The sequence below is a fragment of the Phasianus colchicus genome, chromosome 22, assembly GCF_987193195.1.
Source record: "Phasianus colchicus chromosome 22, bPhaCol1.hap1.1, whole genome shotgun sequence".
Taxonomy (NCBI): Eukaryota; Metazoa; Chordata; class Aves; order Galliformes; family Phasianidae; genus Phasianus; species Phasianus colchicus.
Window position 1 is genome coordinate 4,641,441 of NC_143457.1, and position 20,882 is coordinate 4,662,322.

The 20,882-nt window shown below is 50.6% G+C and overlaps 1 protein-coding gene across 5 annotated transcripts in view; it reads right to left on the bottom strand.

The window, feature by feature from the left end:
• Positions 1 to 20,882, bottom strand: part of NOC2L (NOC2 like nucleolar associated transcriptional repressor) — a 37,958-nt gene that overhangs the window by 3,223 nt on the left and 13,853 nt on the right. For 4 of the 5 annotated variants that reach the window (XR_016459406.1, XR_016459405.1, XM_090123053.1 and 1 more), the window contains exons 13-19: positions 17,848 to 17,961; positions 17,593 to 17,694; positions 13,456 to 13,599; positions 9,601 to 9,714; positions 6,835 to 6,970; positions 3,579 to 3,722; positions 1,794 to 1,979 (exon numbers count right to left, since the gene is read on the bottom strand). Coding sequence is in view for 3 of the 5 variants with exons in the window: in XM_090123053.1 (XP_089979179.1) it covers positions 1,840 to 1,979; positions 3,579 to 3,722; positions 6,835 to 6,970; positions 9,601 to 9,714; positions 13,456 to 13,599; positions 17,593 to 17,694; positions 17,848 to 17,961 (894 nt within the window). In the remaining 2 variants the exon portion in view is untranslated. Of the gene's footprint in view, positions 1 to 517; positions 1,980 to 3,578; positions 3,723 to 6,834; positions 6,971 to 9,600; positions 9,715 to 13,455; positions 13,600 to 17,592; positions 17,695 to 17,847; positions 17,962 to 20,882 lie in introns of those variants that run through there. The other variant, XM_031613504.2, reaches the window with a different exon arrangement.

Consider the following 20,882-nt stretch of genomic DNA (forward strand, 5'->3'; position numbering starts at 1 on the left):
CTGCAGAGCTGGATTTGCTTGAGTTTTAAGAAGAAATGAGTGTGTGCTCATTGGGGGAGTTCATGATTAACCCCCCCCCCCACTCTGGTCACGTGTACTGCGGACTCATTTATATACCTTTGGGGTTTTTTTGGTTGTTGGTTTGTTTGTAGGATTCCTGTTCTTTTTCAAGCCTTGTTACAGAGGTGGCTGTCATTGCACATTCAGGCCTGCTGCAGACCATGAGACAGAGGTCCCTGTGTGCCCCCAGCAGAGGAGGGGGAGGATGCTGTGCTGGGGGGTAAAAACAGCAGGCAGAGTTTTGACTACTGTGAATGCAATGGTAACTCCTGGGGGCAACCTCCTGTGACCTGTACAGTTGTGAGCAACAATCACAAACAATCACATGTGGTACTTTCTTCTCTCTCTCTCTCTCTCTCTCCCCTCTTTTTGTTTTGTTGAAACCTTGCACGTGCTGCCATTTTTTTTTTTTTTCTTACCCAATAGCTTGGTGGTACATTAGCTTCTTTATATTGTAAAAAAAAAAAAAGAGAAACAAGCAAAAAAAAAAAACAAAAACAACAAAACCCAGCCCCTCCCCCCTTGTCATTATCCATCACATCACAATAAAAAGATGCTTTCCAGCAATCAGTTTAAATAAAAAAGGACACCACTCAGTTTACAAACAGTACCTGGCCTCCTGAGCCCCTGGCATGGCTGTATGCTTTCCTTGCTGTGTGCTGTGCTGCTGCCACTGGGAAGTGGGGGCAATAAGCACCGTGCCCAGCTACCTTACATGAAGTGAAGGTAAGTGAACATGTTTGTTTTGCAGGCAGGGCCCCAAAGTTTCCATCCCAAGCTCCTGTATGTCCCTGCCATCAGAGGTACAGAGCCTCAGCCCTGAGCTCTGAAGCCCCAATAAAGCAGCAGGTGCTCTGCCCCCACAGGGGGAGCTGTAAATATAACAATAAATTATTAATTTCGGAGGAAACTTCCTCCCCCCCCTTCTGGGACTCTGGGGCTGATAATTATTGTCAGTGCAGTTGGAAAAAAATACACCCTTTCTGTTCCTGTTTATGCCCCTCCAAAAAGACACTGTGAGCTCAGAATAAAGCAAACAGCCCACACTGCTGTATTACTGCAACAACTGCCTGTTTACCTGTGCAGTAATGTTTGGGAGCAGCAGTGTGTAGGAAGGCAGGGCTCAGTCACATCTGCAGGCACTGAGTTATCACTTAGCATGGGGCTATAGGACACTTGTGTATTTCCTTACACTATTAGCTTTACCTTTTCCTACTCCATCCTACTTTCACCCCTTCCCTTTGCATCTTTTCATAGCTCAACATTTGTTCCTTAAGGTGAATTTCTTAGCATACATACGGCCAGCATGGCAGATGGATCTGATGATCCCAGTGTTGCTGATAAAAGGCTCCCACTTGCAGTGATAAAGCTCTAAATGCTCTACACAACCCCTGAGAGCTCTTGGGGGGAGGGTCTGGAGAGAACCCCAGGGCCCACAGGTGGTTGGATGGGCAAACAGGAGGTCCTCATGCAAAGAGCTTGTCCTTCCCACTTGGTCAGCTGCTCCAGCAGGAGCTGAAACTGACCCATGTATTATTTAAACCAGATTTTAATGTGGGCTTTTTATTACTTACACCAGTTTTACTGGCTTTGATGTGACCACAGAACATTACCAAAAACCATGGGTCTAAAAACCTGCAAAGTCCAGGCAGCTTTAGTGCCGTGCTTCACCGCAACAGTCCTTGGGGGCAGCACCTGGGGCTGGGCCCACACCTCCTGCCCCAAGAGCTTACCGCCTCCTGGAGAACCAGCCAGGGGGGCTGCAGGGTCGGGGAGGGCTCAGTCATCATCGGAGAAAGCCAAATCTTCCACCACATCCTCCTCGCCCTGGGCCAGCTGCTCGAGGTCAGAACGTGACAATGCCTGGGGGTTGCTCCTCTGTGCCCGCTGTGAGCCCCTAGGGGCTGCCTTGTCTTCCTCTGGGGGTGGAAGGAGGGAGAGGTGTAAATCCCGCTGTACTGAGGCAGGTGGAGGCAACTCATCACTAATTAATGCCAGACACTCATTAATTTATCAGTGTTGCCGCAGCTCCCAGATAGCGGTAGGAGAGTGCTGCAGGGTGATGTACAGTGCTGGCTCGGAGTACTGGGGGAGATAGGAGAGCAAAGTCACTGCTGTGCCTGTTCCTACCTCTGGTCTCACAGGCTCTGACCTGCTGGAGCTCTTCCCTGTTCCACTGCCAGACCTGTGTGCTCGTGTGCTTTGTGGAAAAGCAGGGCAGGGATGCTCAGCTTGGAGCTGAAGGCCTGGAGGACCCATCTGTCTGCCCTGAGTGATGCCCTGCTGCCACCCATGGGTGTTCAGTCAGTGAAAGCACAGCCCAGAGGGAAAGAAGCTGCCACCATGGGTGAGAGAAGGGAGGACCAAGAGTTCCTGCTCCCCAGACACTAAGTTCATCTGCACATGCCAAGAGCAGAGAGGGAAAATGCTCTCTCCCCATCCTTTAGCGTTGTCAGAACATGCACCAAATACCCATCTATTCTGGGCGCTGAGGGTGGGCTGTGCATGCCAAGCCACAGCCATCTGCCACATGAAATCAGTCAGGTTTTGCTCTCACTTGGACTCTTTCCCCCTTCCTGCTCTCGTTGCCCCCCAAACTGGTAAAGAAAGGCAGCAGCACAGGAGCTTCTGTGGCTGCTCCCCACAACCACACATCACACCCAAAAGCATGCAGTGGAGCAGAGGCTTGGTCCTCTGACACCCAGGCTCAAAGTGATGGTAAAAATAAACCAATCCAGAAAAGAGCAGAGCAGCAGAGCTCTGGCAGCCCCCACTCTCGTCTGCTCAGCTCGCAGCGAGTTGGCAGGGGCAGGCAGGAGCTGAACGTGGTTACTGTGCTGCTGGGCACAGAGAAGGCTCTGAGCTGGCTGCGGCTCCGTGCAGGAGGCAGGGATGGCACAGAGCTGCTGGCCCAGCACCACACCAACACTATATGCTGGGAGAAGCAAGCAGGACCAAGCACGGAACAAAGCTGCTTCTTCCAGAGCCTGCACTGCTTACCTACAGTGTACAAAAACCAGATGAATGCAGGGCTTGGCCAAGATCTCCTAGCTGTCCTATCCTGGGAGGAACAGCTGCTAAGGGTTACCCCTGTGCAGCCCCTCGTGCCCCTGGCACTGCTCAAAGGAAAGGTGAGGTACCCCTACCACACTCCCCTGCAAGAGTAACCCATGGGGAGCCTTCAAGCAAAGCCTGCTGGGGTGGGCTCTACTTCAAGCATTTGTTTGAGCCTCGCTGCATGAGGCCCCTGCACGGAGATGAAAGGGGCTGGTGGCTTGTTAGAGCAGGGGCTGCAAAGACCTTAACCCTTTAGCTCTCTTCTCAGTGTGAGCACAGAACTGACAGGTCTCCCTGTCCATGCAGTGTGTATGAGAGAAGCCCTTCTGACACCCTGCAGCTCAAAACAGCAGCAGAGCAAGAACAGAGAAGACAGCTCCTTTGTAGGAAAGATCCCAGGATACAGAGGAGCCTCCGGCCATCAATAATTCCTTTTCCCTTTGCCCAGGTGTACTACTCACCATCTGAGTCACTGTCTTCCTCTAAATCTTCCTCGTCCTCCTCGACTTCATACTCTCCCTCTTCATCCTCATCATCCTCGCCATAGTCCTCCTTGCTGCTGGCTTCTGAACTGTCGTCTGATGCCACTTTGCCTTTGGCTTTCCCTGTAAGTATTTGTACTTTGTCAGTGGAAACACAAAGAGGAGCACAAGAGCAGGAAGCACACACAAAGGGCACATCACTAACACCCCAACGTTCACCTCCCCATGCTGGAGGGGACCTCAGTGCACTGCTCTTGCTGGTGTGCTGCCCAAAGGCCTTCACACTACAGCCCAGAGAACAATGCACAGCATTTCAGAGGCCCTTGGCTGGAGTTCGTTCACAAATAGGTATTTGAGATGGCCAAGAAAACACCTTCCTGCTTAGAGAGACATGAGTGCTGGGAGAGGAAGATGGATAGCAGAGCACAATGAGGAGAAATGGGGCTGCTGAACAGATGTAGCAAAAGCACAAGTCATGAGGCTGGGCCAAGAAAAGGACTGGTTCCTGGGAGCAATAATGTACAGCCTCCATCCCTCAACTGCTATACAATTGCAGACATGGGCTGCATGGTTCAGGGCATCTTTGTAAACCCCCTGAGCTTCATTCCCTCCAAAAGTCACAACAGAAAGGTCCAGAACCAGATGTCACTGCAAATCCCCTCCTAACCAGGTCCAAGGCAGTCAGGGAAGCAGCACCAAGAGCCTCTGGGTGCACGGCCTGGGCAGAGGAGCACCTCAGAGCCCCTGGATCAGACTGCTCCCAGGCACTGAGTCACCACATGTCTAAATGGCAAAGGCATTCTGCACAGAGGGAGCACAGCCACAGCCTCTACTCACCTCCTTACAGCCCCAAACTAAGCCCAGCTCACTGCTGCAACCTCCCTTCCCCTGCATCCAAAATTGCCATTTACCCACTCATCAGTCAGTCTCTCTGTTAAGAAACTGGTGCACATCCTTCTCATTTTGGCATCTCTTTTTTTTTTGCCTTATCCTCCCTTCCCAGCAGCCTATCCAGCCGGGCTGGCCACGGAGCCATCCATAAGCTGGCTGCCAGCTCACTGCTCGCTGCCATCCGTCAGCGCCGCAGCCCCAGGGGCAGCCACAGCCACATCTCACAGCAGGAGCCTCCCGGGCAGCCATGCAGAGAGCTGAGGAGATGGATGGCAGCGCTGCTGCCGGCGCCGAGCATATTGATGGGCACCTGAGAGCTCCGGCAGCGGCGCGCGCTCATCCATCAGGCAGGGCCGGCGGCAGCGCCGACAGCTCAGCTGGGAGCATGCAGAGAGAGCAGCTGTGGGCAGGGAGTGGAGCCGGGCTGTTCCTGCACACCCTGCAGCCCATGAGCTTGGAGCATGCCTTCTTTTGTACCGATACACGCAGGTCCTGGTGCATTGTGCAGGCAGAAGTTGAGCCTTAGGTAGGAGCACAACTGTCAGGCTTGAGCTTTGGGTGCTCCCCTACTCCTTAGGATTGCAAATCTCCTTCCTTGGACCCTCAAATGCAGCAGGAATTCTGCCGTGATTATTCTGCTAGGAAAGAAGAATAGAACTAACCTCTCTTTCCACACCCCGGCCCCCACCAGCCTGGCATTAAATTGATGTAATATGATTACGTGAGGAATAAATGAAGAAAGCCGTTTGAGTTCATTAGCAGCACACCAGCACCTAACGCAGACGGCTGGGCTGGCTCACTGCACGCTGCCTCCTCACTTTAATTGCTGCACCACCAGGCTGCCCACACCTCTTTCCCAGCCATTAATAATCTCCAGGAGCGGCCGCCTCCCCCCCCCCGGAGAGCTGTCAGCTGGGAAATGAGAGGAATGCAGGAGCTCCCCCACCTCCTTGGTGACACACATTGATCAAATCCACGCTTTCCTCCCCACCGCAGGGCTGCTTCCAGCCTTGCCTGCTCGGTGGTTCCTAAAACGTGCAAACTCCTTTCTCTTCACACTTTGCAGAGACCCAACCAAGCGACTCTGGCCTGCCAAGTGTTTTCTCTGCTCCAAAGGGGCACCATTCCTGCCTCTCCAGGAGGGTCCATTCAGCTCCACCTGCACAGAGCATAAGGCGAGAGCAAGGGGAATCTCCCCTCAGATCCACCAGATTAAGAAATGATTGGAAATTCACTGCTCTCCTTCCTTCCATGTTGCTTGCCACTTATCCCCATGCTGCTTCCAGTCAGGTGCAGACCAAAATAAAGCAACCAGAATAAGGCAGCACTGCCTGGTTAGGAGTGAAATGCTGGGACACTGTGCAGGCAAACCCATATGAAAGTCCCCTTCAGAGGGTTAGGAATTTGGTCTGACCCCATTGACACAACTGTCCATCGCCCTCTTCATTCACGTAGAAAGCCCCCAAATTAATCAGCAGTGCTGGTGCTGACACTGCAGAGAACTCAAGCCACAGGGTAAGCCTGTGAGACCTCTCAATAACCCCTTTGCAGAGATCTACAGGTCCCCAGGACTCTGGAACTGGCTCTTTCCAGTAAGAACTCCAAACACAGCTTTGTGTGCTGCTGCACAGGACGTCATCCTACAAAAACACACCAACCTCAGCCTCAGCAAGGTCAGTTTTCTGACCACTTCTTCCTCCTGTATCACAGCACCCTGTGAGGGAGCCAACATTCATTACTTCTGTGCTAATTCATGACTGATGCTCACGCCTCATGTGTGCCACACACAAGACTTTATCTGCAGATCAAATCTCCAAACAAGAAAATCTCACGTTCCTGCAAGTCTCCCTTCTACATAAATGATAACACATTGGTTAGACTTGCAATAGCCCAAACTTTGCCCAATGACAAAGAGAAGTTTTTCTCAAGCCTCGAGGTGAACTTTTTCAGGTTCCACAATTTACTGTGGCCCCCTCGTGGTCACAGCCAGTGAGTGACACCGCTCCATTTCTGGAGCATTCAGACTTCCCTGGGGTCTCAGGAAAACCTGCAATGTCATTCACTGAGCAATAAGTGCATCATAAGTGCACACAGGGAGGGGATGACCATTCTCCTATCAATGATTGCTCTGGTAGCCAGCCCCTACAGCAGTTACTGTTTGCAATGACTTACAGAGTGGAGACCAAGCATGCCATCAGGTAGAACAACACTCTTACCCTAACAAAAGATGGATTTCTGCATCTCCACCCTCTGAGCAAGAGACAGCAAACACTTCTTGTCCCAGGTCAGCTACATTGCACCACATTACAGACAAAGCTGGACAAGCCCAGCCCTAGAGCTGTACCTTTTATGGGGAATCCAACGTTCTCCTCATCAGAGTCTGTGTCCAGCTCAAACAGGTCCTTGAATTCCTTCTTATCTTCTTCCTTCCTTTCATCTAGTTTCTTGCGTTTAATTTCTGGAAAGTTCAGGTCTTCAAGCTGGAAGAAGCAACAAAACCAACAGTGAGAACAACCTTAGTTTGTACTTCTGAACATAAAATGCACGACACATGAACTTGGCTCTGCCCTGTGAGAGCAGTTGGTCTGCCTGCTGCCAACCACGGAGCAGCAGATAGATCTGTGAGCCCATTGCCAAGGTGAACAGCACAAGCAAAGCACCACTGCCCCACTGAGCTTTATGCAATACACTACATTTGCTAAAGGACAGTCCACTGCTGGCACCTTGGCTTTTCACCAGGACATCCCTGATAAGCTGGCTGTCCCAGAGCTCTGGAATGCAAGTCATGCAGGCTGTTCTGGTCATCTCTGAAATAGCAGCATTCCACCAATGCCAAAAGCTGTGGCAGCCATAGCAGCATTGTTTTTTTGGCTTCACACTCAGCACAGCTCAATGGTAAGGTGCTGAAGGGTCTGTCTGCACCACGGCTCACCCTGTTGCTGGCCCTGATGGAGATCAGTGGGCCAAGCCTCACTGCTGCAGGCACAGCCAATATCAATGCCATTAAGTACTTGCAATTGACACCACCTCACCGCTCTTTACACCTCTCCAGAGGGGGATTAGGGGGAGGATTTACTTGCCAGGGCTCAGGCCAGCAGGGCGAAGATAATCAGAATGCAAATTAAATCCCAAGTGCACTCTGAACATCAGCTGCCCGCTGCCTGTGCCTGGCTGCACACCTCCTGGGAAGCACTCATGCATTAGCACACATTAGCTTGCTTGGAAACATTCACCCTATGAGTAATAACTCATTTGCTCTCCCACCCATCAGCCCAGCCCTCGATGCACTCCTCTCTGCCCACGGCCCCCACCAGCCCTGCCAGGAGCTTCCCCAGTGGGACAGGCACACTCCATCCACAAAGGCAGCCCTCTGGGAAGGAGAAGGAGCTGTGCATTTGTTCCTGCAGCCAATTCCAGCAATTTCTCCTGACCTGTTTCATGGTTATGGTCCCCAGCTGAGCAATATTGATTGTGGGAGCTGAGTACTTACAGGCAATCATCTGCAGCACCAGGATGGGAAGTCAGAAGGTGGACAGAGAGAGGAGCAAAGCACCAAGCTCTTGCCCTGATGGCACCCCATAGCCAGCTGCCACTGCTCTCCTGCAGCAGTGAGACAGGAGCCTGGCACTGCCCAACTAGGACAGAGCTGGGGTTGGAAGTGTCTCAGTCCCTGCACAGGGAACAGCCAACAGAAAGGGAAATGCAGATCTGACAACTGCCCAGGTCCCTGCTGTGAGCCCTGTTTTCCACAGCCCTCGTCTCTGCAGCAGCAGCAAGTGAAATGCAAAAATCACCCAAGGTCTCACAGTGACCCCTCATGCATTCCTACAACACATCACTCGGGTTTGTAATCAGGGCTGCAACTGTTCAGGTTGGGCACCTCAAAATAAAGGCCCCAGAAATTCCCTACCAGCTGTGGGGCCATCCCAAAGCAAGGGAATGGAGACTTACACTGAGCCCCAGCTCACAGATACAGCCTGTGCTCAGCACCCAGGAGCAGTAATTAGGTAATTTGGGGGTCAGTCTTTTAATTCCCAGATAGAAGGTCACTATCTGCTGAGTCTCACGAAGGCGATTAGTCTGCATCCCATTAAAAACCATTGGGAAAAGCAAATGGGCAGACGGGGTCAGCACTGTTACACAAGGCAAGCTGCAGCTCATGGCAGCTGAGAGCCAGGCTGATTTTTTTTCCTGTTATTATTTTTTCCCCCCAATGGCTGCTAATGGGACATGGATTTTCCCAGCCCTAATGGGCCTCATGGTGTTCACTCTCCTGCTGGGGCTCACAATGCTGCATCATTAAGCTAGCAGTCCCCACTGAGAGAGACAACAGCCCCATTCACCAAGCAAAGATGTCAGGCAGCCACAAGCCCATCTGAAAGCTAACTCCAAAATCTCTCTCTCTGCAGTTGATCCGTTCAGCCCACTTTCTCCAGCAGGGAACAAGTCCCCGTCACTGCCCTTGAGACTTCCCCTGGTTTTTGAAGTCATCCTCCTGAGCCTTGCTATGCCAAAGCAACAGCCCTTCAGTTACCCCAGGGAACCTCAGCCTCCTGCCCTTATCTCAGCACAGAGCACTGAGTGCTTCCAGGATCTCCCAAGTCTTCTGCTGCACTCTGAGACCTGGCTCAAAGCCAGCCATGCTCATGTCCCATCGATTATTTTAATTGTTCCCCACCATACGCTGGAGACACCAATTACATCTATTTCCTGCTCCCTGGCCAAGCAGCCTAGCTCAGCCACTTTCATTGCATTAGCATCGAGACAGCTTTCCTTCAGACTCCTAATGTAAGCAAAGCTCCCACCCCCACCTCCTGCACACAGAGCCGTGAGGAGTGGATGCAGAGCCTTCCCTTTGGCAGAAGATAAAAGAAATGGCAGGCTGGGCACCTCTGTGCAGACAGCAGGTCCCACCTCACCAATGGTCATGCAGCATGAGCCTGAACAGGGACAGAGACAAGTTCACCCTGGCACTCCTTTAACCATGCTCTATTAACTTGGGCAAGCTAGCAGGGTACAGGCAGGGCACACAGGCACTGCTGCCAGGACATGGCTCTCTCCCTGCCATATTTACAGGTGATGTGCAGTAAGGAAGGTGTTTTGTTCTTACTCTTTCTTTGCCAGTGATTTCCAGTTGTATCTCCTTCTCTCTTAGCTTCTTCCACTGAGCATAGTACTTGGTCAGAGGTGTCCCCTCCTCTTTGACCTGCTTCTCCCATTGTTCCTGTGGACAGAGAGGGTGATAATTTAGGGAAAGTTTTAAAGCAGCTCTACAATACAACCTTGGCAAATGGAGGGAGTTAAGAGTTAAAGAGCCTCTCCCAAACTGCACTCAGGGTAGGTAGCTGGCAGTCATGGCTAAGGCTGCAAGCAGGACTGAGTGTGAATTCAGGCAGTCACAACAGCAACCACTGAGTTGGGAGTGGTGTGACTGACAGCTCTCCAAAGAGAAGCAAAGGGACAGCTCAGAGATCTATCAGGACAAAATCCATCCTCTGCTCTCTCAATGGAAGCATTTGATCGTCTGCTCAGTTCTTGGTTTTAATTCAGAAAAACCTCATGCAAGCATTTACAAGACCTAAGTATAAAAGAAGTTTGATTGCCTCTTCCCACTGTTCTACAGCCAAGTGTTTATTTTTGAAACAAACATTTCCTTGCGGGGTCTTGGATCCATCCCAACCATGGGAGAGCAGAAAAGGAAGAAATGCTGAAGTCCAAGCTGGGAGGATGTGGAGGTGCAAACACCACAAATACTGGGAAGCAAATGAGATGGTTAAGAACTCTTTCAGGCTTTAATTGTTAGGAATGTTAGTGCTGAAAGAGGTTGGGGGCAGCATTTCAAATCAAAGTGTTCACATGCTTTTTGAGCTGACAATTTCAAATCCACATGGAGCTGTACCTGTTATGTGGATTACCACAGTGCCCAGAGGCTTTGCTCTATCCCACTGCAAAAAGTCAACCTCATGCAGCAACACAGACATGATATGCAAGCAGGAATTTAACAGGTGAAAGAAAAAGGGGATGAGCAATGGGAGAGGTTTAATACAGGTCCATAAAGAGCAGGGCTGGTGCACTGCTGGCTCCAGCAGCTCCCCTGCAGACGCCAGCAGGCAGACAGCACAGCTCCACATTGCACAGGGAGGGATTCCTGAGCAGTACAAAGTCACCCCACTTATAGATCAGGCTGCTATCAGGCTGCCAGCTGTAATCAGGCCATTTGTTGATGCTGCTCAGTATGGACAGCTTCTGAGAAAGGCTGTTCTTAAGGAAGCTAGATGTCTATTTGTTCTGTCTGAGACAGCTCTTTTGGTTTTAGAGTGTGCTGCATGCAGAGATTAAAAAAAAAAAAAAAAAGCCACTGAAACACTACTATCTTTCTAGTCTGCACACTCCAAAAGGAGTCTGGAGAGTGGATGCCACCCGACCAACCTCAAACATTTGCAATTCTCCCTCTATGTCTGCCTCTGCATCAGTGTGCTGCTATGGGACATCCAGCAAGGACCAAGCTGTGGTGCTGGGGCTGTACAAATATAACATCAACAAACACAGATGAGGCTCGCTTCTACTTTTTTCTCTGCATGTCACATTTCAGGATGTTGCTTGCAAGAATTAGCTCTGAATCTGGGCTCTGCTCCTTGGAGTGGAGCAGGCACAAATGCATGGATGGGAATACCAGAGAGCATTTGCTTTCAATTGCTCTTGCTGGCAAGGGGGACATGCAAATACTTTTGGCCTCCCTTTCTTCCCTCCTCAGGCTTCCTCCTCCCTTCCCTTTTCTGGCAGTGTTTGCTCCTGCAGAAATGCCAGTGTCTTGCATATGCTGAAGACAGCCTGGCAAACTCAGCCCAGATTACGAGGGACACTCCAAGCCGTTCTGGGAAGCCCAGTCTCTATGAGAGTTTTGGTCCTTTTTGTAAACCTACACTATCTATTTGCAAAGGAGGAGGGGGGAAAGTGCGTGGCCATGAGCCACAGAGCTTGTCCCCAGGCACAGAGATAAGCCAGGATCCTCCACGCCAGAGAAGCACTGAGCAGGCTGTTTGCTTTACTCCCAAGAGCACTGAGAGCCCATTAACCCTAAGAGAAGAAAGGCTTCCTTCTCTCACAGGGCAATGACACGATGCATTCTGCACTAGCAATCCAGGTATTCTCTCTGAGCAGCACTTTGCATTGCTGCTGTACCCCTTAAACTGCAGGAGAAGAGCCAGTGTCCCACCAGGCTGGGCAAACCACCACCTGCTTTCCCTCACTAACCCTTTTCCCAGAGGCAGGCTGCTTGCAGCTGCCCCACTGGGACCAGCCCTGCTAGACCCACACTGCGATGCTCCTGGGCAAGCAAGGTGTACCAGCATCAGCCAGGAGCTGTGCAGGCAGCAAGATGTTAAAATAATCCATTCTTAAAACAGAGGTTGCAGCTAGAGCTGCTGGGAAAAGCAGACTGTGTGGTAGAGTAGTTGAAAACCCTTTTTTTTTTTTTTCTAAGCCACGATCTTCCCCAGCCCATCATTCCATAGAGAGCCCTGGGGGCTGAAATCTCTACCTCTGCAGTGTGGGTGGGTGGTCACAGCACTGTCTGTCTGCAAAAAAACACAAAACAAAACCCTAACCACTTTGCTCCAGACGGGAAATAATTCCTCTGGCAAAGCAGCCCCAGCCAGAAATGCGTTTACAGAACCCAAGACTATTTCATCTCTTCAAACCAGTTCTATCAGCCCCTTAATCCCAGAACAACACTGCTGTGTCCAGGCATTGATATGGCAGGATTTCAAAGGATAATTTTCCTGCAGTTACTGCCCCTGCGTGTCCGAAGACGCATTAGTCTGCAGCACAGCTCTGCTCCATTTCCACCTGTTAGCAGTGATATCCAGTGATACCACATGGCCAAAGAGCCATCACTCTTATCCCATCAACGACCTCCCAGACACAGATATTTTCACCTCTCTCCTGCTTGGCAAGGAAGAATCAGAGCCATCACTTTTTCACAGAGGAACACGCACACAGTTCACCTGCTACCAGGCTTGCAGAGGGCACTGTGCTGAATAAATACAAACGCAAAGCAAATGGAGCTTCACTAACAAGGCTTAATTTACATAGGGCCCCAATTTCAGTTAAGCATGTCAGCAGGTCCCCAAAGGACTAAGGACAGCAGGTAACACCCCTACCAATGCCAGTTTTGATTCAGGAGGACAGCATCTCTCAGCCTGTTAGTCAGATGGCCAACAGTTCATTTTCTAAGGTAAGAGGAGGTCTCCAGCATCACCCCAGCCACTCCCCTCCACCTCAGCACTAAGGCAGAATTACTCTGAGGTTCAACTGATGGACCCCACATGTCACCCAGGGCCAGCATAGCTTTTCTAGGCATCAAATGTGATCAGCATCTTATCAGCAGGATGGACAGCAGACAGAAGAATGCACCGGTGTCTCTCGAGAGCAGTATGCCTGACTGTGGTTCTTACAGCTCACAACTGTACTGATTCCATCATCCTGTTTCCACGAGGAAAGGTTTGCCTTAGGAGTCTGAATTGTCACTGTTCTGTGCTGTTCTGTGTTGCTGGAGACAACTCTCTGCAGGCTGGGAGGAAACCTACAGAGAGGCAGAATCCCACCCTTCTCCTTAGATACAAACTGCCACCTATGTATTGGGAGCAGATAACAAAAAGCAAGAAACTTCCCAGCAAAGGGTATGCCCCAGCAAAGCAAAGCTCTTCCACACACTCATGTGTATTACAAACAACACAAGGCTGTAATTTATGGTCTGTATTTTCCATGAATCTCTTGGTTGCAGAGCTTTGCCAGCTCCAGCATCAGAGCCCAGCCGAGCTCAGTTGTTTGTGAGCGTCTGCCCCACCCCATGCTCCCATTCCATGATCTGCTCCTCCCCCCTTCCCCCCTGCCACCCCCTCGGCCCCAGCAGCCGGAGCCTGACTGTCTTTCCAGGAAGCCCAAATGGAAGCAGCAGACTCACCACAGACTCCCTGCTGGCCACACCGAAGGTAGCTTTCTGACGCCTGCTGGCGATGTAGGCAGAATTTTCCTGCAGTTTCTCCAGGAGCTGCCGGATAGACTTGCAGTAGTTGGCAATCTTGCATTCCTTCAGGAAAGATTTGAGCTGGAAGGAGGGAAAGGAGAGGAAGAATGAAAGCAATGTAATCGTTTCCAGAGCCTCTCAGCAAGAAAACATCTCCCATCTCAGTGGCAGCATGGGGTGCTGCTAGATGCTGTTGTAGTGCAAGTATCAGTGTCTCATGCTTAGGCAGACAGCATGGGGGACCATGGACCAAATGCACAGAGAAGTAACAGTGGATGCAAGGTGGCCCAAAGCACAGAGAAGCTACAGCTAGGATGGGAGAAGGTGTTTGTTAAGGCTAGGGCTATTAGGAAGGGAATACCAAGGGCTGTGGCTTGAGACTGCAGGCTGGGATTGAAGGCAGAGATTGAGAAGATACTGCAGATGGGGGAAATTTCTGCAGAATGGCTCTTCAGCACAGCTCAGTGAGAAGTGTGGGGCTGCTAGAGGTGCAGGTCATGCCAGATGGCCATCTGCAGGGTCATATGGGGTGAAGTTGGCTTGGTGTCTGAACTACTGACAGCTCTGACTGGCATCTCCTATTTTTCAAGGGCACAAACCCACACAGTCACCATACAAAACTTCACAAAATGACTCTGTGTGGACAACCCACATTGCTGTGCCTAGATACTCCTTTCTTTTCAGACCCAAGGGCTTAGGTGGGATGGCTGGGACAAGAGCCAGTCTGCCAGGAAACCACAAATCCTACTGCTGCCAGCCAGACCATCCCACTTGCAGAAAGTCAGCTCTTGCCCTTTCTCTGTGCAGGAAACACAGTGCTGCTCTCACACAGTGAGACTACTTCACTGCACACTGAGCCTGTTTTTGTGTTATTGTCCATCTCGGTCCCTAAGCAAGCCCTTCTTCTCCCCACCAGTACAAACCACCATGCACAGCCCTGACACCTCCAAGCTGAATGGTGAGGCTGCAGCAGATGCTCTCGATGCCAGGAGGAGAGATGCGGGTCTCCAGATTGACCCATAGCTTGAATTCCAGCTCAGCATGCTGTCTGCTAGAAGTTTTTACCAGCCCCAAGACAGCTACAGGGAGGGTAGGAGCAAGCTCCTTGCTAGATCCACGCATATACCAAGCATTTGACATAGAGAAGGAGACCCAACACGGCCTTCATCTCACCAGGACCTGCAGATGCTATCAGGATTGAGACAATGGGTTTCTAAGTCAGCAAACACAGTGCTGCCTCCTCTAATTTTGGCTTTCAAAAGCTCTGCCTCAAAAGAGAGAGATGGGCAAAGGAGGGGTATACATCCCTCCTGCCAAGCCTACATGCCAGGTGGGTTGGTATGAAATGTGCCCCTCTGTCAGGGCACCGTGCTCTGCTGGGTGTGATCCTGCAGGATGCTCTCCATTACTGAGCAGCAGGGCTCCTCTCGTCCCTTCATCCCCAGCATACCTCCACCTGTCAGTGCTCACCCAGCTCAGACAAATGGGAGTTAACATGAAAACATACCTTCCTCCCTTTCCACAAAGCAAAGAGCCCATCAAGCAGGTACAAAGAAATCAGCAGCAAAATGCTTCTGCTGCTGCTGGTCAAGCCTGGCCTATCCTCACCCACCCTTTCTAAAATATTTATTTTTTAGAAGCACTGCATATTTATCTCCACCGAGAGATGCATTTGTCATTCCATTTATCTCACTTGATCCCCACAGCTGCAGCCCCAGATCCATTTCATCCGCTGCCACATACATTATCATTTTTCTTTCGCTGCAGAAGTGTCACCTGAAATCCTGCAAAATCTCAGGCTCTATCTGGGCAGGTTGGTGCTGTATATGCTCACTCTCACAGCTGTATGCTTCATTTCTCCTCTCCCTGACCCCGGCAATCCCTCACAGCCCCACTGCTATCTGCCACGGATATTAATGGGAAGTAATGAGATCTCAGCTCCGTGTGAAGAGGCAGGGAACAACCAAGAGGGCGAAAGAAGACAGAAAAAAAAGGGACTCTCCGAATGCCTTTTTTTCCCCTCTCTGCCAAACACAGCGACCGCTGCTTTCCAGAATAAAAGCAATTAGAACATATGTGTGCCTGTACGTGTCTACGCCGTTAACATCTCCGGTTGGTTCCTCGTTGTGATTAGTGGGATTGATTCTGTTCAACTGCCAGCCTTAAACACCGATGCTTTAGACCAGCAGAGACCAAGGCAAAACCTCAGCTCCTCTTACAGCAAACAACACAGGGAGCTATAAATGATCTGAAGCAGCTAGGCCTGTGTGTGCCAGGGAACCCAAAACCACCCCGACCCCCCACTCAGAGAAGAAGGAGCATTCATTGGGGAGCAGAGGGTGAGCATGAGGCTGGTAGGGTCACCAGGACCTCCTCCCCTTCTGCAAACTCCTGCCCAGCCCACATAGGACCCTACGGAAGGGAGCCAGCCTATGGAAGCAATGACCGCCCAGGGGTCAACACAGCTGGCTGGCTGGCTAGAAAACAGCAGCCTTTGAGCTGCCTCCCTCCTCACTGCCTCTACTCCCCTTTGATCTGCCCGCTGCTTCCTGCCTTGCAGGCTTCCCAAGTTCAGGCTGAAGGCAGCTCAGCCTCGCTTCTCCCAGAGCTGCTGCAGCCGTGGCCAGCTGGAAGCCAGCCCCTGCAGCACGACGCTGAGCAGCGTGAGCTCATTGCAAGGGGAAGGATTGGGACAGATGGATTTTTATAGTTAACTGGAACTGTTCCAGGGGAAAAGCCTTCCCCCCACACATTTTCCCGAAGGCTCTCCAAGATTTTGGGAAGCTAACCTCAGCACCCTGGCCCAGCAGACGCCACGAGGCTGTGGTTAGCGGCAGCCAAATAGGAATCCAATAGCATTAATTCTCTGCAGAAACACAGCCTGGTCTCAGGGCACATTTGGAAGCCACGGGGCTCCCTCAGTGCCAGAGGGCTGTCAGCCGCTCCTCATTCCGGCTCCGACAGCCCTGCTGCCCCCAGCAGCTGCTGAGTGAGAGGAGAGGGCTTTGTTCACTGCTGATAAGCGAGTACAGAAGCTGCTCCTTGAGCCCAGAGAGCGCCTGTCAGCTCCCATTAACCGCAGCAGCAGGCTGCCAGCCAGGCAGTGCCCGTGCCAGGCGGCGGGGCCCAGCCAAAGGCATGTGCCTGGCAGCTGCCAGCCTGCTGCACAGAGCAGAAACAAGGGGATCTGTAGCACGGGGACCCAGCTGAGATGCTGCTCCCACGTCAGCCGGAGGCAGCGCACTGACAACGTGTGCAGACACACTGGCTCGTGGCATCGAGGAGAGGTGTGTGTCCCCACAGAGCCCTCTGCCAAGCCAGCATGACACCTGCCACTCAGGAGTTAAAAATAGAGAGGAATGAGAGGAAGGGAGGGAACAAGTTCCAAGTTCCATCATGTTTGCACTGAGCAATCTTGCTGCTGAAAGCAGAGGTCGCAGCTCATTCTAAACCAAAGCCACCCAGCTAGCAAGGTGTTAGGGGAGGATTATGCACAATACACCCAGACACACAACCCTACGAGGCAGTTTTATTGCAGACAGTGAATTATGTAAACGTAAGTGGTGAGGAAGAGCAGCTGTGGCAGAGGGAAGGGAGAGAACTTTGCAGTCGTGCTGTTATGTGCAGCGAGGAAGAGGGACAGAAATAGGAACTGTGGTGTTTTGAAGGATGAGTTTGGGATTTGGGGATTGCTGTCTTGTGGAGAGCACATGGTGGAGGCCATAAGGCAGGCAGAATGAGAGCACAGGTAGTTACAGTGAGGTAACACAGCAATTTAGGCAATTCTAAACCAATTAAGAACTGTGTTGACTAGTCAGAAATCTGTCAGCACAGGGATCACATAGCACCTCATCCCTCTTTGTATTCCAGAAGAGTGGTTCATTCTAAAGCCCTTTTTACCCATCTTCAGCCTTGTTTTAGATGTGATGCCTTCATTCCCCAGAATTCCCCAAAAACTATGATGAGGAAGAGGTGAGCAGCTCTCCCCTCACACTTAGAGTTTGTAGTAAGGTTAAAAGATCTTATCCCACTCTTCACATTCCTGATGTGACCAAGAGATACCTTACACCTTACCTGAATGACAGTAGGGAGGACCAGCTCTGGGAATCCAATGCTGTGGGCTTGACAATGAAGATACTCAAGAATCAGGTCATAGAGCTGGTCAATGAGTCCATCCTGGGTAGGGAATGCAGAAACAGATATCAGATAGGAACCAGCTTGGGAAATGAGCCTCTAACCTATGGGATGTGATCATAAAACACATTGCCAGGGCAACTTTTGATCATGTTTCTGAGGGTAGGCACTGTGAGCAGCTGGAGTTCCACTTACTCGAAAGGCTTTCTCCTGCAGGTTGGCATTTGAAAGCTTCAAGATCACTGCAAAGTTTATAGGTTTAGCACTCATACGTCCCGGCCTCTTGTTGAAGTCCACTTGTTGGAAAATCTACAACACAAGAAACAGAGACTAAAGATGATCACATCTCAAAACACACCACAGTCCTGCTGAGATCATGCAGTCAACAGCAGAGCTGAGAAGACACACAGAAATCCTGATTGCTTTTTCTGGGTACTATCCTTCTTTATACGCCCTAGCAAGGGACAGTTTGGGAGCCTGTATGCTGTGCTGCTTGAAGCCCTGTGACACAAGAAGGAGCAAAAGGTTTCTGCAATGAGCAGTAGTTCAAATGTGCCCTTTCCCAGCCTGGCAGGGGCAAACCTCAGGAGAAAGATGCTAAGAACTACAAAAGCCAGTTGGATTAGGGCACATTCTCAAAGACCCCCATGAGGGGATTAGAAGGGGCAACCGAGGGAGCCTCATTAGTAATGGATTCTCATTTCAAAAAGCCAGTCAACAACTGGCAAACATTTGCACACCAGATGACAGCCTATAAGGGAGGCTGACACAGTACATGTTCTGCCCACCCGTGTTTCTGAGCACCTATATGCAACCTCACATCCCTGCCTCCAAGGCACTCGGATCCTCAACAAACTTAAATCTCACTCTGGGGGAGGAAATAATTTCTATTCTCTCAATGCAGCAGCAAGGCATCCATCATCAGACCCCAACCAGCCAGGAACGTGACAGCACAGCACACAGACTGCTAGAGGGCAAGGTAGGAAGGAAAGGAGGGTGGTCAGGTCACACTGATGCCCCCAGGCCAGAAAAGCATGGAGGCAACTATTGATTTTTTTTATATATATTTTATTTGTCAATCCAGGTTATTTGGAAGGGAGGGACAAGCTTGGTGGCTTGTGAAAACAAAGAGCCCTAGCTAGAGAATCGATGCTATAAACCTCGTTATGCACGGTTATTTCTTTGGCCAAAACAATAGTATTGATCCCTAAGGTCAGATGCATTAAAGCAAAAGGCACCAAGCCTGGGAGCTGCCTACATGCCACAAGGCAAGCAGGGAAATGCAACCAGAGGTACCAGGAAGCCTCTCAGGATATGTGGGAAGGGGGGAAAAACATGGTTCCCAGCTTAAGATTGCATAGAATAGCTCAGCTAGGGAGCAGAATGGAAGGATAACTGATGTCTAAGGATCCTGTGCCATGGTGGAAAGGGGATAATGATGGATGAGAGGGCCAGAAGATGGCAGAAACCAGCAATCTGACCCATGTGATGAGCATCAGCAGACAGAGGAACGGACAGGGCAACACAGTTAGGAAGGAGATGGATTTAGGGCAATCTCGTGATCAGTTTCCAGAGAGGCAGTGTCTACAGTGTGCTCAGAAATACAGCCTGCACTGACAGAAAACCAGAGAACCAAGGTTGCACCCACAGCACATTCACTTTATTACCCCATCCTCATTTCTTTCTCTCAGGCTGTAGCAGAAACCCCCTGGCAGGGCTTTGATCAGCCCCAGGCAGGGGACACAGCAGGGATGCTGAGCACAGCAGGACCTGCCTGCAGCTCCCCTCCAGCTGCTCCACCACCCTCCCACCATACCCAAGGCACCCAGTTAAGCTGCTCCAGTTCAAACTAGCTGCCTTTTTTTTTTTAGATGCACATATTAATTCTGTTTTGCATTTTGCACATATTGTATCTCATCCTGTCACTAGATACCACTGAGAAGAACCTTCACTTCTTCAGTCACACAGATGTTGAGATGAGAAATGTCTCCTGCAGGTCATCTGCTCCAAACCTCCACTCAAGTAGGGCCTCCAAGAACCAGCTCCAGGCAGTTTCTGAGCATCTCCCAATATAGAGACTGCTTTCAATACCCCTCACTCACTTATCTGGTCCACGATTCATCAGCTTGTCTGGGAGGAAGTTATGAGAGATGGTATCTAATACCTTGATTTGATAAAGTGAAGATAAACCACCCTTGCTCTCCCCACATTCACCAAGGCAAATGTCTCATTATTCGAGTCCATTAGATTGGGCAGACACCATTTCACTCGAACAACTTCTGACACATGAGGAGTTGTGATCCACAACTTAAAAGCTGCAGTATAGTGGTGGAGGGAGGAGAATGATGCAAATGAGGAATGAGAATGTATATGCAGTGGGTGCAGTAGCTCAGCCTAGCGAGTCTAAAGATCTCATTTCTCCTCTGTGTAAAGGATGCAAAGAGCCCAGATCTTGTACAAAACCAGTGCTTAAGCGTTTAACATTGTCCAGCACTAAGCTCCAACCACAATCTTTGCATCCTCTATCCACCACCCACATGTTGGACTTCAAGCCCCTTGGGACCTTCTCCAAAGCAAGCTGCACATCCAAAACAGAACTCAAGCCATTTAAGTGTCAAAGTGAAAAACTCTCACCTTCCTAAGCTTCTCAGGGTTAACCTCTTTCCCAGTCCCTCCACAGGGAAGCTAATTTTAAATTGGCATGCCAAGCCTGCCTGTGGGGAGATTTCCACCTTGTTTATCCACACCTGCCTTCCAGCAGATGAGCCACCAGTTCTCCTGCTGCAGAAACTAACGCCTGTCACAAAATAATTGAAGTGCTGAAAAAAATATTAAAAGCCTGGGATCTCACAGGCCCTTCGAGGGGAGGAACAACTGAAAAATAAAAGCCTGCCTGCTTTACACTCTCCCGAGCCATCTCCTCTTGCCTAAGAGGCAATTTCAGCAATTTCTTTCACTCCATCCTGAAAAGTAGAGCCAAAGAGGACACAGCACTGGATGTCCGTGCTGGGGAGCATCAGCCCTTGTCACGATGCATCAAGCAGACAGTTCTTATTTCTATTGGCAGGGGCTTGGGGAATTCCTGTGCCTATGGGAATTGCACAAACATTCCATCTGCTGTCTCCTGAAAGCACAGCAGCGACAGGGCTGAGACAAGAGGCAGCAAGGGCTGCTTTTCCTTGATGGTGAGGGGGAAGGGAAACCATTACACGGTCCCCCTTTACAGAGAG